The sequence below is a fragment of the Bufo gargarizans genome, chromosome 5 (genome assembly GCF_014858855.1).
Source record: "Bufo gargarizans isolate SCDJY-AF-19 chromosome 5, ASM1485885v1, whole genome shotgun sequence".
Lineage (NCBI taxonomy): Eukaryota > Metazoa > Chordata > Amphibia > Anura > Bufonidae > Bufo > Bufo gargarizans.
The window spans coordinates 278,885,141-278,903,426 of NC_058084.1; the positions used below are offsets into that span (position 1 = coordinate 278,885,141).

At 42.0% G+C, this 18,286-nt stretch overlaps 1 protein-coding gene across 1 annotated transcript in view; it reads left to right on the top strand.

Annotated features, from left to right (window-relative positions):
• LOC122938038 (NFX1-type zinc finger-containing protein 1-like) overlaps positions 1–18,286 on the top strand; it is a 231,841-nt gene that overhangs the window by 181,536 nt on the left and 32,019 nt on the right. Inside the window, 1 exon segment of the mRNA XM_044293307.1 lies at positions 12,845–12,955. Within this exon segment, the coding sequence (XP_044149242.1) occupies positions 12,845–12,955 (111 nt within the window).

Sequence of the window (18,286 nt, forward strand, 5' to 3'; positions counted from 1 at the left end):
CAACAATCACAATTGTTGGGCTCAATATTTAAGAAATACTACTATGTTCCATAACTACAAAAGAGAAAGGGTAGAATACATAATGAGGGATACCTGTTAAATAAAAATATTTAACCCAAAGTCTCTATTAAGTCCTTTCAGGTCCACGGTGTTGAGTTCATGAATCCATCTCAGCTCCCATTTTTTTCAATAAAGTCTCATGATTGTCTATTCAAATTAGGATGGCTCTACCTAAAAGAAGGAACTCGGGCTAGGTGCACGATTAATTGTAAACCCCCGTTTACTGAATAGAATAAAATTGATTGTAGATAAATCGGCACTCAAAAACACATGGGTCACGCAAGATGATTAAAATTAAGGTAAAAATGTATTATTTACACTAAAAATAGCATAAACATAAAAAGGTATGTATTGCTGAGAGTAATTGTTTCGGGGAAAAAAATATATCGATTGGTTTCCCAAAACAATAAGACTCAGACGATTAAATCACTGATTATATCAAAAACGTGTACATACTCATAAACCGATAAGGAATGATATTGAAATCGGTATATCAATTGTTCAAACATTAAAGTGCATGTAATAGTTGTTATTTCCCTTGAGAGGCCAAAAACAAAACAGCTAGATGGTTTCCAGACGATTATATACGGTATGTTCATTATAAGAACTTAATAAGGCAATTGTTCAATGCGAACTTAGGTGAGTTGAAAAGTCCAGTATATACACTTATTTCAAGCCAACTCCTATATCTCACTCGTGTGTTCGAGTTAGATGTTCAGGCGAACTTATGTTATAAAGAGAAAGTTCAGTATAGGTGCTTGATAAGGTACTCACGATTTTTCAGCCTTAGATGTCAGTTTGTTGTTCAGGGCGTTCAGGTTTTTCACGTGGTACTAGCGTGTGTAACGCTCTTTTCCCAAAATCTCATCCACTGAGGAAGGAGTAAGACCCAAATTATACTCCGAAACGCGTTTGGTCAAACTTTAAGAATTGCTCTCCAGTGCCTTCAGAAGAAAAATCTTTAAAGAATACTACCGCTAGTGAAGAGAATCGATTTGACATAAGAATTAATCGAGCAAATGGCTAAAGACATCTAACAACAAGGAAGTTGGATACGGAGGAAATCTTGCGATAACTCAGCAATAAGGAAGCGAGACATCGAGGTAATCTTGTTATAATACGTCACGTGATTTTGGGAAAAGAGCATTACACACGCTAGTACCATGTGACAAACCTGAACGCCCTGAACAACAAACTGACATCTAAGGCTGAAAAATCGTGAGTACCTTATCAAGCACCTATACTGAACTTTCGCTTTGTAACATAAGTTCGCCTGAACATCTAACTCGAACATACGAGTGATATATAGGAGTTGGCTTGAAATAAGTGTCTATACTGGACTTTTCAACTCACCCAAGTTCGCATTGAACCATTGCCTTATTAAGTTCTTATAATGAACATATATAATCGTCTGGAAACCATCTAGCTGTTTTGTTTTTGGCCTCTCAAGGGAAATAACAACTATTACATGCACTTTAATGTTTGAACAATTGATATACCGATTTCAATATCATTCCTTATAGGTTTGTACACGTTTTTGATATAATCAGTGATTTAATTGTCTGAGTCTTATTGATTTGGGAAACCAATCGATATATTTTTTCCCCGATACAATTACTCTCAGCATTACAGTATTGGCCAATACATTTTTATGTTTATGCAATTTTTATTGTGAATAATACATTTTTACCTTAATTTTAATTATCTTGCGTGACCCATGTATTTTTGAGTGCCGATTTATCTACAATCAATATTAAAGTCTCATGATTGCCTCCCCTGCAGGGTGGTAAAACACCATCTATCACTAAAAGTCTTAGCTGTGAAATGCTGTGTCGATGTTTGGCAAAGTGTTCAGGGAGGGCTAGCTCTATCGTATCTTAAATTTATGTTGAGGAATTCTCTTCTTCACTTCCTGTGAGGACACAGGGACATTGTAAAATATAAATCACGTAAGAGGAAATGTTTAATAGTGTCCATAATTACGATAGAATCACCCTTGTCTGCAGTTTTAATAGTAATATCCCTTCTACGGCATAGATTATTCAGAGCCATACATTCAGTTAAAGTAAGATTACTTAATATTAGGGGCCTATTTATTTTTATTTTTTATATCCTCTTGTACCAAGAATGTATAAGCCTCTATTGCATGATTTTGGGTTGGAGGTTGAAAATTACTTTTAACAGAGATATCAAAATCTTTAAGATGCATAGTATCTCTACCTGGCTGCAAAGGAGATGTGGGAGTACTTTAAAAAGGATAGGTGGCAAGAAACACTTTGAGTCTAAGACGTCTAAAGAAGGCATGTAAATCTACAGGGAGTGCAGAATTATTAGGCAAGTTGTATTTTTGAGGATTACTTTTATTATTGAACAACAACCATGTTCTCAATGAACCCAAAAAACGAATTAATATGAAAGCTGAATATTTTTGGAAGTAGTTTTTAGTTTGTTTTTAGTTTTAGCTATTTTAGGGGGATATCTGTGTGTGCAGGTGACTATTACTGTGCATAATTATTAGGCAACTTAACAAAAAACAAATATATACCCATTTCAATTATTTATTTTTACCAGTGAAACCAATATAACATCTCAACATTCACAAATATACATTTCTGACATTCAAAAACAAAACAAAAACAAATCAGTGACCAATATAGCCACCTTTCTTTGCAAGGACACTCAAAAGCCTGCCATCCATGGATTCTGTCAGTGTTTTGATCTGTTCACCATCAACATTGCGTGCAGCAGCAACCACAGCCTCCCAGACACTGTTCAGAGAGGTGTACTGTTTTCCCTCCTTGTAAATCTCACATTTGATGATGGACCACAGGTTCTCAATGGGGTTCAGATCAGGTGAACAAGGAGGCCATGTCATTAGATTTTCTTCTTTTATACCCTTTCTTGCCAGCCACGCTGTGGAGTACTTGGACGCGTGTGATGGAGCATTGTCCTGCATGAAAATCATGTTTTTCTTGAAGGATGCAGACTTCTTCCTGTACCACTGCTTGAAGAAGGTGTCTTCCAGAAACTGGCAGTAGGACTGGGAGTTGAGCTTGACTCCATCCTCAACCCGAAAAGGCCCCACAAGCTCATCTTTGATGATACCAGCCCAAACCAGTACTCCACCTCCACCTTGCTGGCGTCTGAGTCGGACTGAAGCTCTCTGCCCTTTACCAATCCAGCCATCTGGCCCATCAAGACTCTCTCTCATTTCATCAGTCCATAAAACCTTAGAAAAATCAGTCTTGAGATATTTCTTGGCCCAGTCTTGACGTTTCAGCTTGTGTGTCTTGTTCAGTGGTGGTCGTCTTTCAGCCTTTCTTACCTTGGCCATGTCTCTGAGTATTGCACACCTTGTGCTTTTGGGCACTCCAGTGATGTTGAAATATGGCCAAACTGGTGGCAAGTGGCATCTTGGCAGCTGCACGCTTGACTTTTCTCAGTTCATGGGCCTTGACTTTTCTCAGTTATTTTGCGCCTTGGTTTTTCCACACGCTTCTTGCGACCCTGTTGACTATTTTGAATGAAACGCTTGATTGTTCGATGATCACGCTTCAGAAGCTTTGCAATTTTAAGAGTGCTGCATCCCTCTGCAAGATATCTCACTATTTTTTACTTTTCTGAGCCTGTCAAGTCCTTCTTTTGACCCATTTTGCCAAAGGAAAGGAAGTTGCCTAATAATTATGCACACCTGATATAGGGTGTTGATGTCATTAGACCACACCCCTTCTCATTACAGAGATGCACATCACCTAATATGCTTAATTGGTAGTAGGCTTTCGAGCCTATACAGCTTGGAGTAAGACAACATGCATAAAGAGGATGATGTGGTCAAAATACTCATTTGCCTAATTATTCTGCACTCCCTGTATAGGGTGGGCAATTTATATGGATACACCTTAATAAAATGGGAATGGTTGGTGATATTAACTTCATGTTTGTGGCACATTAGTATATGTGAGGGGGAAACTTTTCAAGATTGGTGGTGACCATGGCGGCCATTTTGAAGTCGGCCATTTTAAATCCAACTTTTGTTTTTTCAATAGGAAGAGGGTCATGTGACACATCAAACTTATTGGGAATTTCACAAGAAAAACAATGGTGTGCTTGGTTTTAACATAACTTTATTCTTTCATGAGTTATTTACAAGTTTCTGACCACTTATAAAATGTGTTCAATGTGCTGCCCATTGTGTTGGATTGTCAATGCAACCCTCTTCTCCCACTCTTCACACACTGATTATGTGTTTCCCTCTTTATGCACTGGAGCTTTGACATTTCTCTGAGTTTTTCCAGCAAGATGCTGCACCACCACATTATGGGTGTCTGGTCCGAGCATTCCTAGATGAACAGTTTCCTGGAAAGTGGATTGATCATCGTGGGCCAGTTGAATGGCCCCCAAGGTCTCCTGATCTGACCCCCTTAGACTTTTATCTTTGGGGTCATCTGAAGGCAATTGTCTATGCTGTGAAGATACGAGATGTGCAGCACCTGAAACTACGGATACTGGAAGCCTGTGCTAGCATTTCTCCTGTGGTGTTGCTATCAGTGTGTGAAGAGTGGGAGAAGAGGGTTGCATTGACAATCCAACACAATGGGCAGCACATTGAACACATTTTATAAGTGGTCAGAAACTTGTAAATAACTCATGAAAGAATAAAGTTATGTTAAAACCAAGCACACTATTGTTTTTCTTGTGAAATTCCCAATAAGTTTGATGTGTCACATGACCCTCTTTCTATTGAAAAAACAAAAGTTGGATTCAAAATGGCTGACTTCAAAATGGCCGCCATGGTCACCACCCATCTTGAAAAGTTTCCCCCTCATATATACTAATGTGCCGCAAACAGGAAGTTCATATCACCAACCATTCCCATTTTATTATGGTGTATCCATATAAATGGCCCACCCTGTATTTCGCTGTCAAACCAGTCTATCTTTGTGATGAGGCAAAATGACAGACCTTTATTAAGAATAGAAAGTTCAGAGGCGGAAAGTATTTTAGATTAAATATTTACCACCTAGAGAGTCTGTTACTGTTTAGTCTGTATGTCTGTGAAGGTTCTCATTTATCCAGGTCATGGTATATCTGTAGAGAATAAATCAAGGCAACTGGACTTACTGTAGATTTCTTGAAAACTTTTCACTCGTTCTTCCAACGAGCTACTAGAACTACTACAATAACTAGAAAAGGACAAAATCATTGATCGGGCCATGTATCATCGCCTCTACCCTGGGGAAGCCCCTCCATGTATTTATGGACTTCCTAAGAAACATAAGGATGGGACCCCTCTCAGGCCAATTGCCAGCAGCATCAACTCTGTGACCTACAATTTGGCAAAATACTTAGCCAGAATCCTAGCGCCCTTGGTTGGAAACACTCAACATCACATACAGAACTCTCAGGATTTCACCACCAAAATCCAGAACTTGGTATTGGGCACTGAAGAAACATGATGTTACATCCCTCTTGCACCTGCATACTCACTACAGAGGCAATTGAAACAGTCAGGAAACAGTTGCTACTAGACAACACCTTAGGCTGCAGAACAGAACTAAGCCCAGACCAAGTGTATGCCTTACTGGACCTTTGTCTGAGTACCACCTACTTCAAGTATAAGGACAAGTTCTACAAGTAAAAACATGGCTGTGTTATGGGATCGCCAGTCTCGCCTATTGTAGCGAACCTATATATGGAGGAAGTAGAAAGGAAAGCCCTGACCACTTTCATGGGAATTACACCGAGTCATTGGTTCAGATATGTGGATGACACTTGGGTTAAAATTCATAAACAAGGGTTACAGGCTTTCACCGACCACATCAACTCAAACCGGCGTTTCTGGACTGTCTTATAACAGTGGAAGAGGGAAGAAAGCTGGGAATAGAGGTCTATCGAAAACTAACACACACAGACCAGTATCTGCTATTTGATTCCCACCATCCTCTAGACCACAAACTGGGAGTCATCCCGACTCTACACCACCGGGCAGAGAAAATCCCCACCAGCACAGAGGCTAAGGCGAAGGAATTCAAACACCTCAGAGGGGCACTTAAAACTTGTGGGTATCCAGATTGGGCCTTTGTCAAAACAGAAGGAAGGAGAAGAAAGAGCACCAAGACTACCAGTGAGGGCGAGAAGCATGACAGACACAAGAATATGGTTATCTCATATGTAGCGGAAATGTCTGAGAAACTCAAAATAATTTTTAATAAACATCACATCCCTGTCTGCTTTAAACCCAGCAACACACTGAGGCAACAACTGGTTCACCCAAAAAACCCAATGCCTAAACACAAGATGGACAACATTGTGTACGCAGTCCAGTGCAACGAGGAATGCTCAGAACTGTATATCAGCGAAACAAAACAACAACTACATCAGCGTATGGCTCAGCATAAAAGAGGCAAAACCTCTGGTCAAGATTCAGCCGTGTACTTACATCTAAAAGAAACAGGTCACACCTTTGAAGACAGTCAAGTACGTGTTTTGGATAAGGAGGCCGATTGGTGCAAACAAAGTGTGAAGGAGGCCATCTACGTAAAAATGGAGAAGCCAAGCTTGAATAGAGGCTTGGGGGGGGGGGGGGGGGGTTAGACATCTATTCTGCCACATACAATGCTGTCTTGATGCCTTTTTCTGGGAGGTCATTATCACCTACTGACTCCAATTAGGATAATTGATCAACACCTTTGACCCCATGCTGGGTAAAATGACCTCTGACCCCATGCTGGGTATAATTACCAGATGTTGATTCAGTTACAGATTTATTCCCAGAGAATTCTTGTACAGTCACTCAGAATTGAGAAAGGTCGTTGGAAGAAAGAGTGAAACGTTTTCAAGAAATCTACAGTAAGTCCAGTTGCCTTGATTTATTCTTTACAGATATGTTTAGTCTGTAGAAAGTCCTTCTATATCCACCAGTGAGTCCATTACAATTTGGTCTGTGGAGAGTCTTTCTGTATCCCTAGGTGTCCAGTCAAATTCAGGCCTGTAGGGGGGTTTCTTGGACCTGGTTATTCTGGTGTAACCTCCGTGTTTAAGTCTTCCAATCCTTTGTGGTCTCTGTCTCTTACAAGTAGCTCCCATTTTTTTCCTAAAAAAGGATTGTTGTCACTATGTTCTTCTGAGGATTCAGTAGCTGTTTTGCCAACGTCCATTTTCTTGCTTGTGCGCCTCTTCCTCTTCTTCCAGTGGCAGCACCTCATCCTCCTCCTTCTCCATGGGAGTTTCTTCTTGTCGGTCCCCAACAGCTATGGGCAGACAGCAAGATGCGTTAGCTGTTTGTCTTCTGTCGTCGTCCCCTGCTGCATGATCGTCAGCATCTGTTTTAAGATAAATATGAAGTGGATGAGATCGTTCATGCAGCAGATATCCCTACTGACAAATTTCTTTGCCTCTGAAGGGCTTCAGGACCTGAAAAGCGTCTTAGATGAGCTGCCACTGCCTGACCTTGAAACAACACATGCTGTTTAGTGCATGACAAAATCATTCATGGCTTCCCATTGTTCGTACAGACACCCTAAACAGTGTAACGGCAGACCTTTCTGTTGCTGCAAGTCCAGGAGAATGATCCTTGCCATATAACAATGGCTGAAATGCGAGGACAGTCTTCCCCTTGGCAAGCCAGTGTACTTTTTAAAAAAGCGCTGCACAACTAGGTTAGTCACATGCGCCATGCAGGGAACGCGTGTTATTTCCCCCAGGTTCAGCACAGCCACTATGTTACAGCCATTGTTGCTGACTACCTTGCCCAGTTGGAATTAGCGGGTGACAGCCAGAGGGATGTTAGCTGCTTGATGTACTTCAGCAAGTGATGCGCTGTGTGGCTACTCTAGCCTATGCCGATCAGCTCCAACACCACATGGCAGCACCTGACTTAACACATATGATAGGAAGGAGGGGGAGTTATACTGTGCTCTGCTGCTGTTGGTGACAGGAGGGTTTCCATGGATGAGTAGGTGAGGAGGTGGATAAGTGACTGGTGAGGGAGCCAGGTCAACAAAATCGTAGTGAAGTCAAAAGGACCTGGCCTTGTTGCAGTAGTGCTGCCTCGCAGGAGAAGCAGAAAATTATGACAACATTTTGAATGACACCATACTGCCCATGAATGCCCCTGGCTGCCGCAAGGGAGACCGGAAATCGGAGGAAACTCTTGTTGCTCTAGCTTGTGGCCACATCTGTTTGCCCAAAGGATGGGGTGATGCAGCTTCATGTGGTTCGATAGAGCTGTGGTTCCTATGTTTGTGTTTGACTCCCCACTGCTTATTTTAGTCTTGCAGAGCTTTCATAGGGCAATGCTTTTGTCTTCAGGCAGCGTGGAGAAAAACTGCCAAACAGGAGATACTTGCGCATAGCTAGAGGCAGCCAAGCTTGGCTTAGCTATGGCACATGTTGAGTCTAATGCACCCACAGTGTAAGTGGCATCAACAGTTCTAAGTGTAGATCAGGTCCTGGCAGTTCTTTGGGAGGTTCTGTTTGCATATTCACTCTTTTTTTTTGCTGCTGCCACCACCCTCCTCCTCTGATGTTACCACCTCCTCCTCAGAAGCCCAATCATTGGAATCCTCGCCCTCCCTACCACTTTTATCAGACTGTGATATGTCATGTTGTGCTCCTGGGCCCCCGTCCTGATTTCCTGTCTTATATTTGCCTTGACTGCCACAGTCACTGCCCACACTGTCAATTCCGTGACTGAACCTCCTCCTTAAGGCAGTCCAAATGCTGACTGCTCTCACACAAGTGGTCAACAGGGAGACTCTGGACAACTTGCCATAGAAAGTGGTGTAGTTTTGTTGCTTCTTCATAAGCAGACTCAGAAGTCACCTCCTTGTCATCTTGCTTTGACTGAGAGGAGTAAGGCATCAATCCACAATCTCATCCTCTGTCTCCTCAGTGATAATGTTTTGCCTTTCCGAAGCCAGAGAAAACTGTGGCCTACTACCACTACTACTTCTAGCTAGATGGTTGGTGCTGCTACTACCCACATTCTGGCTCTGGAAGAACAAGACCTGGTGGTCGGTCTTTCGTTTGGAACTTTTCCATTGTCCTGTTATTTGCCCTAATGTACAGAGTCACACAAAGTATGGAACAGTTTGAAAGTTTGTTTTCTGGAACTTTGACACTGCTACTGACAAATTATTTTGGAAATAATGCATTATTGGACCCACTAAAAGATTTGGCCTAATGTCATGTGGGCTTTCAAATACACAGATTCACAAAATAGCTTTCCCTAGTGTAAAACATAAATTGTCAACCTACTATGAGATTATTATCTCCACACACACACACCAACACTTGAACTGTCTGGATATGCTCTTGTATTTCTGGTATTTTCAGAATTAAAACGCTACCCTCTGGATAGTAAAACTTTTGTTGTACACTTGTATTGCTATTTTCGCAAACCACATTAACACTTGAACTGTCTGCAGATGCCCTGTAAAATATTTCAGCCTACTATTTCCGGTGTTTTCACTCAGAGATTGAAAACGCTACCCTCTGGATTGAAAAACAGATGTACACTTGTATTGCTATTTTCGCGAACCACATCAACACTTGAACTGTCTGCAGACGCCCTGTAAAATATTCCAGCCTACCATTTCTGGTATCTTCAGACATTAAAACGCTACCCTCTCGATTGTAAAAAAACATGTTGTCTATTTTCGCATACTACATCAACACTTGAACTGTCTGCAGATGCCCTGTAAAATATTTTGGCCTAATATTTCCCGGTTTTTCACTCAGAGATTTAAAATAATGCCCTCTGGATTGTGTTGTACACTTGTATTGCTATTTTTTGAAGAAAAAAAAAAGTTTAAAAAATGTCTGGAGATGCCCTGTCCCTGATTTTAAACTACTATTTCAGGTGTTTTCTCTAAGATTTAAAACTCTGTTTTTTTGCAAAAATCTAATAAAACACTTGAACTGTCTGGAGATGTCTACTATTTCAGGTGTTTTAACTAAGATTTAAAACTCTACCGTCTGGATTGTAAAACTTGTGTTGTACAGTTGTATTAAGCTTATTCCCCCCCATACCAACACTTGAATTCAGGTTTGGAAATGTCTATTCAAATGGCAAAAATAAAGAAATGTTCTTGCGTGTAGCTGCTTTTGCGGTTTTGCAGCTTTGTTATAAGGCAGTAGCTGCAGCTAGAAGGCACTGCCTAGTACACCCAGCCTCAGCTCCTCACTCCTGAATCCCTGGCTGCAAGCTTTCCCTGCTTTTCCCTATTCTACATAACTATTCTTCTTTCTAGCCTTTCCCATCTCTGTCCCTGACACCGGAATAGAAGCTTGATTGTGACTGAACACTGTCTCTAAGATAATTTTCTGTCAGACACTACATAGACACAGCCACCCTCATTCATAGCCCAAAATAGAATGACATTCTGCTCATTTTGCAAGGGCACCTCCCTGCCTGCTGCCCCACTGATTGGCTCATCCAAGCTGTCTGTCAGCGCCTGCACCCACCTGGAAAAAAAACAGTTAAGTCATGGCCACTAGGGGTCTCCTTCCACCTAATTTGCAGTCAACTGCCTGTTGGCAGGCAAGATCCATCCCTAGTAACAGAGACACAGAACATGGCAGAGAGGAAGTGATGCGTTTCAGAACTAGCTAAGAGCCTGAGCCTGATAAAAGAACACTACTTCTACACTGCTTCTGAAAAATCATGAGTGGCCTGCCTTTCTATAGGTGTGATATTTATCTCCTTATCTATTCCACTGAAGGGAGATGCCCTTATAGGGTTGAAATATTGTTAAAATAGAATAGTTATAGGGTTAAAATAGTGCATGAAATGTGTGCAGTGGCGGTCTTTACCACCAGGCAAACTACTGACAGGTGGGTCAGACAGCACCACAACTTTCAACTGTATCTGCATCCTATGGATGATGTCACGGGTGCTAATATCTTATATTGGGGCACAGGCTGCAGTAGCTCATTTCTACCAGCATTCATATTGTCAGTATGAATGTTGGTAGGAGTAAAATGCAGCCTGCCCCTGTGCCCCAATAAAAGATGAATTCTGGTACAGTAAGCTGCAGCCAATACCAGCATGGTCTAAACAAAATGTATACATCAGCTGTACATATATAAATATATATCAGTATTTATGATACAAATTTTACATGTACATCTTGTATAAGTTATACGTCTTCTTGTATGAAGACATATGATTATATGAAGCATGCTGGTTTGACTTAAGCATTTTCTAGTATACAGTCATATATGTACAGCTGGTATCTACTTTTTTATGTAAAGTGATAAATCAACAAATATTCTTATATATAGTTACATGAATCATTCTGTTATTATAACCTAGGCATCTTCTGAATTAGGGTGTAGCAGCATGATCCATGTTACTTTATATAAGAAAATTGGTCCATTTATCACTTTACATAAGAAAAAGTAATATACCAGCTGTACATATATAAATGTATACCATAACAGCTTAGGGCAAACCAGCATGGCCAATATCATTATATACAAGAAAACGTATAACTTACTGTATATCAGCTGTTGATATATTTATAATACTGGGGGCACTAAAGGGGGCAATTATAAATACTTGGGGCATTATAACTGCATTATTACTATTGGGGGTTCAATATTATTTTTGGGCACAGTTTGGAGGTCACTATTACTAATAGGGGCATCATTGGGAAGCATTATCACTGTAGGGGCACTATTACTAATGAGGGCAGTCTGGGAGAGAATTATTAATATTCGTAGGAGCACTTGGGGACTATCTTTATGTCACTATTATTTCATAGTGACATAAAGACACAGTGTTGTGGGTAACAACAGGATGACTCTGTTGGGGCACCAGGAGGGGATGATGATGGGAATGTAAGGAAACTGAGATGTCTATGTGCCTAACTTTGCAGAGATGAGACATGGCTTAAATAATTCGTCATGGTGGTTCTAAGGATGCAGGAATTACTGGCTGGCTGTCTTAGACATAAGACAACTTTGCTTGGGGCCCCAGAAATGTCAAACCCATACCTGTATGTGTGCTTACAGCCTTTAAGGCTATCCTTTGTCACATCAATATGACCTTGCGAGGTCAGAATGACACCAGAGTGAAGGGAAATCAGCACTGCTGACTCTTCAGCAAATTTTCGTATTTATTAAGACCAGGGGCGTAACTACCATAGCGGCAGACCATGCGACTGCTATGGGGCCCAGGGCAAGAGAGGTCCCAGTCTTAGTTGGGATTATGTCCTCTTCTACTGGAGGTAAAAACTTGGTCAGCACTCTACCCTTTACTGGAACAACTTTTAGCAAATGAGGCAGTGGAAAAATGGGGTTTAGGCAGAAACCCTTCTGTCCTGGGTGGGGGGCCTAGTTTGATCCTTGCTATGGGGCCCTTACTTCTCTATGTACGCCACTGATTAAGACTAATGTTGATGTAGGTCTATCTGACTTAAATAAAACAGTACGAGTATGACCACATAGTCAGGTTTATGCATGCAGTTTTGAAAGCCAAAATTAGGAGTACATCTTGAAAGGTGAGAAAGTATAAAGGCCAGAAATGATGACTCCTCTGTTTTTAATTCACTCCTGGTTTTGGCTTCCAAAACTGTATGCGGTTTGGCTTCCAAAACTGTATGCGGAAAACTGACCATGTGGCCATGCCCTAATGCAGATGGCAGTCTCCTTTCACCCATTCCCGTAGATGAACACTATAATAATAAAAAAAAGAGAGGTACCCTTTCCATACTAGCATCGACATTTGAATATATTATTTAGTTTGCTTTTCCACTGCTAAATGTCTTTGTCTATGCAGCTCCGCCCAGCAACAACTGTGTATGAAGTGGCAAAAAATTTTAATCTGGAAGTGTCAATGTTTGAGAGACTGATCAGAATGGGCATACCATACGTCCGCCTTAACTATCAAGTAAGTTCTAAGTTAAATACGGTGTGGCATATGACAATTTATAGTGTTTCACAAGTAAACAAACTACAAATTCTAACTAGTATTTGGCTAGTGATGACCAAGACAATGTGACAATGGAGCAGAGTTGTCATGATGACCAGGGAAAACTACTTCTGTCCGCAGATTTAGTAGTAGAAATTTTGTTTTATATAGCAGTGGCACCAATTCAAATGAATGAGCAATCTTAAATATGGCCACACCAAGTTCATCAGTTGATCTTAGCTCTGGCTACTGGACAAGAAGTCCTGAGCAGGGAATCCTCATGATGTCTATAAAGTATTCTCTGCCTGTAGTTAGCAGTAGGAGCAATTTACTGGCAACCAGAGTTCTGTTCTTTTTAAGAGAATGTATCATGCATTTCATTTTAGTCTCATTAGTTAGATCTACTGTGGTGCTTAAAAGTTTGTGAACGCTTCACAATGTTCTCGATTTCTGCATAAATTTGACCCCAAACTACATCAGATTTTCACAGAAGTCCTAAAAGATGATGGATCTTCTGATAAAGGAACAATTAATTCTTAAATACCAGAAAATTCTAAAGAAAAATGTCAAGATATATGTCTGTGAGCTAAATCTCAAGAGAACGTAGGTTGCGCACACAAGCACAAAAGCCATTCTATGAAAAATGGTTACAGGGGTTGTCTCACTTCAGCGAATGGCATTTATCATGTATTACAAGGCACTACTAATTTATTGAGATTGGTCTCCTTTGCTGACTTGCTTTTTTTTTTTGTATATTATATTATCATATTATACACTGCTCATATCCAGAGGTTATGACTAGAGTTGAGCGAACACCTGGATGTTCGGGTTCGAGAAGTTCGGCCGAACTTCCCGGAAATGTTTGGGTTCGGGATCCGAACCCGATCCGAACTTCGTCCCGAACCCTAACCCCATTGAAGTCAATGGGGACCCGAACTTTTCGGTACTAAAAAGGCTGTAAAACAGCCCAGGAAAGGGCTAGAGGGCTGCAAAAGGCAGAAACATGTAGGTAAATCCCCTGCAAACAAATGTGGATAGGGAAATGAATTAAAATAAAAATTAAATAAATAAAAATTAACCAAAATCAATTGGAGAGAGGTCCCATAGCAGAGAATCTGGCTTCATGTCACCCACCACTGGAACAGTCCATTCTCAGATATTTAGGCCCCGGCACCCAGGCAGAGGAGAGAGGTCCCGTAACAGAGAATCTGTCTTCATGTCAGCAGAGAATCAGTCTGCATGTCATAGCAGAGAATCAGGCTTCACGTCAGCCACCACTGCAACAGTCCATTGTCATAAATTTAGGCCAAGCACCCAGGCAGAGGAGAGAGGTCCCGTAACAGACAATCTGGCTTCATGTCAGCAGAGAATCAGTCTTCATATCATAGCAGAGAATCAGGCTTCACGTCAGCCACCAATGCAACAGTCCATTGTCAGATATTTAGGCCCAGCACCCAGGCAGAGGAGAGAGGTCCCGTAACAGACAATCAGGCTTCACGTCAGCCACCAGTGCAACAGTCCATTGGCATATATTTAGGCCCAGCACCCAGGCAGAGGAGAGAGGTCCCGTAACAGAGAATCTGGCTTCATGTCAGCAGAGAATCAGTCTGCATGTCATAGCAGAGAATCAGGGTTCACGTCAGCCACCACTGCAACAGTCCATTTTCATAAATTTAGGCCAAGCACCCAGGCAGAGGAGAGAGGTCCCGTAACAGACAATCTGGCTTCATGTCAGCAGAGAATCAGTCTTCATATCATAGCAGAGAATCAGGCTTCACGTCACCCACCACTGTAAGAGTCCATTTTCAAAAATTTAGGCCCAGCACCCAGGCAGAGGAGAGAGGTCCTGTAACAGACAATCTGGCTTCATGTCAGCAGAGAATCAGTCTTCATGTCATAGCAGAGAATCAGGCTTCACGTCACCCACCACTGTAACAGTCCATTTTCATAAATTTAGGCCCAGCACCCAGGCAGAGGAGAGAGGTCCCGTAACAGAGAATCTGGCTTCATGTCAGCAGAGAATCAGTCTGCATGTCATAGCAGAGAATCAGGCTTCATGTCAGCCACCACTGCAACAGTCCATTTTCATAAATTTAGGCCAAGCACCCAGGCAGAGGAGAGAGGTCCCGTAACAGACAATCTGGCTTCATGTCAGCAGAGAATCAGTCTTCATGTCATAGCAGAGAATCAGGCTTCACGTCACCCACCACTGTAACAGTCCATTTTCATAAATTTAGGCCCAGCACCCAGGCAGAGGAGAGAGGTCCCGTAACAGACAATCAGGCTTCACATCAGCCACCAGTGCAACAGTCCATTGGCATATATTTAGGCCCAGCACCCAGGCAGAGGAGAGAGGTCCCGTAACAGAGAATCTGGCTTCATGTCAGCAGAGAATCAGTCTGCATGTCATAGCAGAGAATCAGGCTTCACGTCAGCCACCACTGCAATGAAATTGCTAAATTGGGAATTGTATTTTAACCCAGAACAATAAATGTGCTTTGACGGACACTAAATAACTTGCCCAGCCAGAACAGTACAGCGGTAACGACAGATTTAGCGGGATATAAATTTGAGCCCTAGTATTTAGGCGCTGGGTGACCGGTATGAATTTACTGACAGAATTAGACTTGGAAATGCACAGTAGCGTGTGTGTGAAGTTATTCTGAATGACCCTATGTGCACCTTGAATATTATATACCCTTTTAGGGATAGATTTCAAATAGCTCTGATATAGCAGAAACCACTAAATTATGAAATTGCTAAATTGGGAATTGTATTTCAACCCAGAACAAAAAATGTGCTTTGACGGACACTAAATAACTTGCCCAGCCAGAACAGTACAGCGGTAACGACAGATTTAGCGGGATATAAATTTGAGGCCTAGTATTTAGGCGCTGGGTGAACGGTATGGATTTACTGACAGAATTAGACTTGGAAATGGCCAGTAGCGTGTGTGTGAAGTTATTCTGAATGACCCTATGTGCACCTTGAATATTATATACCCTTTTAGGGATAGATTTCAAATAGCTCTGATATAGCAGAAACCACTAAATTATGAAATTGCTAAATTGGGAATTGTATTTCAACCCAGAACAAAAAATGTGCTTTGACGGACACTAAATAACTTGCCCAGCCACAACAGTACAGCGGTAACGACAAATTTAGCGGGATATAAATTTGAGGCCTAGTATTTAGGCGCTGGGTGACCGGTATGGATTTACTGACAGAATTAGACTGGGATATGGCCAAAAAATAACCACACTATTGCTGGTTAAATGCACTTGGTGTGACAGCTTGACCAACCACACTACTGAGGGTTAAATGCACTTGGTGACAGGCACAGCTTGCCCCTGATGTAGTATATGGCCAAAAAATGAACAGACTATTGCTGGTTAAATGCACTTGGTGTGACAGCTTGACCAACCACACTACTGAGGGTTAAATGCACTTGGTGACGGGCGCAGCTTGCCCCTGATGTAGTATATGGCCAAAAAATGAACAGACTATTGCTGGTTAAATGCACTTGGTGTGACAGCTTGACCAACCACACTACTGAGGGTGAAATGCACTTGGTGACGGGCGCAGCTTGCCCCTGATGTAGTATATGGCCAAAAAATAAACAGACTATTGCTGGTTAAATGCACTTGGTGTGACAGCTTGACCAACCACACTACTGAGGGTTAAATGCACTTGGTGACGGGCGCAGCTTGCCCCTGATGTAGTATATGGCCAAAAAATAAACAGACTATTGCTGGTTAAATGCACTTGGTGTGACAGCTTCACCCTGATGTAGGCTTTAGCCAAAAAACAACCACACCATTGAGGGTTAAATGCACTTGGTGACAGGCGCAGCTTGCCCCTGATGTAGTATATGGCCAAAAAATAAACAGACTATTGCTAGGTTAAATGCACTTGGTGTGACAGCTTGACCCTGATGTAGGCTTTAGCCAAAAACCACACCATTGAGGGTTAAATGCACTTGGTCGCAGCTTGTGCTGGCGCACCACAAGACACAAAATGGCCGCCGATCACCCCAGAAAAAAAGTGACTGACAAACGGTCTGGGCAGCCTAAAAACAGTGAGCAATTGAGTATCAGCAGCTCAATGATCCACAGCTGCAGATCGATCAATAATCAAGTCCTTTGGAGGAGTTAATCTGCCTAATCTCGCCCTACTGTCGCAGCCGCAACCTCTCCCTACGCTAATCAGAGCAGAGTGACGGGCGGCGCTATGTGACCCCAGCTTAAATAGAGGCTGGGTCACATGGTGCTCTGGCCAATCACAGCCATGCCAATAGTAGGCATGGCTGTGACGGCCTCTTGGGGCAAGTAGTATGACGCTTGTTGATTGGCTGCTTTGCAGCCTTTCAAAAAGCGCCAAGAAAGCGTCAAAAAGCGCCAAGAAAGCGACGAACACCGAACCCGAACCCGGACTTTTACGAAAATGTTCGGGTCCGTGTCACGGACACCCCAAAATTCGGTACGAACCCGAACTATACAGTTCGAGTTCGCTCATCCCTAGTTATGACCACCGCTGCAGCACACATATGAAATTGCCAGGACAGATCCTGATGCTCATGCATGCCTATGTGCGCTTCTTCAGTCCCAGCCACCAGAGAGGCCAGAGCCTTTTCCTATAGTGTGGAAGCACAACTGTCACTGCTGCTGGACTGTTGAAGGTTACATTAGCATGCATGCACAGCAGCTCCTATTCCAGCCACCTCCTTACTGCACTACAGCTATGGTCGTAAGCCCTGGATATGAGCAGTGTATAATGCTACTCAAAAATGAATCGAGTCAGCAAAGGAAGGAATATGGACAATCACAATACATTAGTAAGTGTCTTGCATTAACTTTAACTTCACAATAAAGGCCATTTGCCGAAGTGAGAAAACCCCTTTAAGCCCCTCCATACAGAGCCAGTTTTCAACTTCCTGACAGAGCCTAATTTAGCAAATCTGACATGCTTGTAAGTGGACCATACATGCTCTAGTATGAATAATAAAGGAAACTCCTGAGAAGTGACCACATTTTGGAAACTATATCCCTCAAGGTATTTATTAAGGGATGTCATGAGCATTTTGTCCCCATGGATGTTTAGTAAAAAATTAACACCCAGAATATGGTGCAAAGTGAAAATTGCAATTTTTCCATAGATATGCCACTTCAGTGCCCAACATCTTGTGCCCATCATGTGCCAGTGTGAAAAATCAGACCTGCATGTGGCCCTAATCTTTTGCCTGAATGTATGAGAGGGAACCATGTGCATTTTGAGGCCCAACGTGTGATTTACGGATCTTATGCTGGCAAC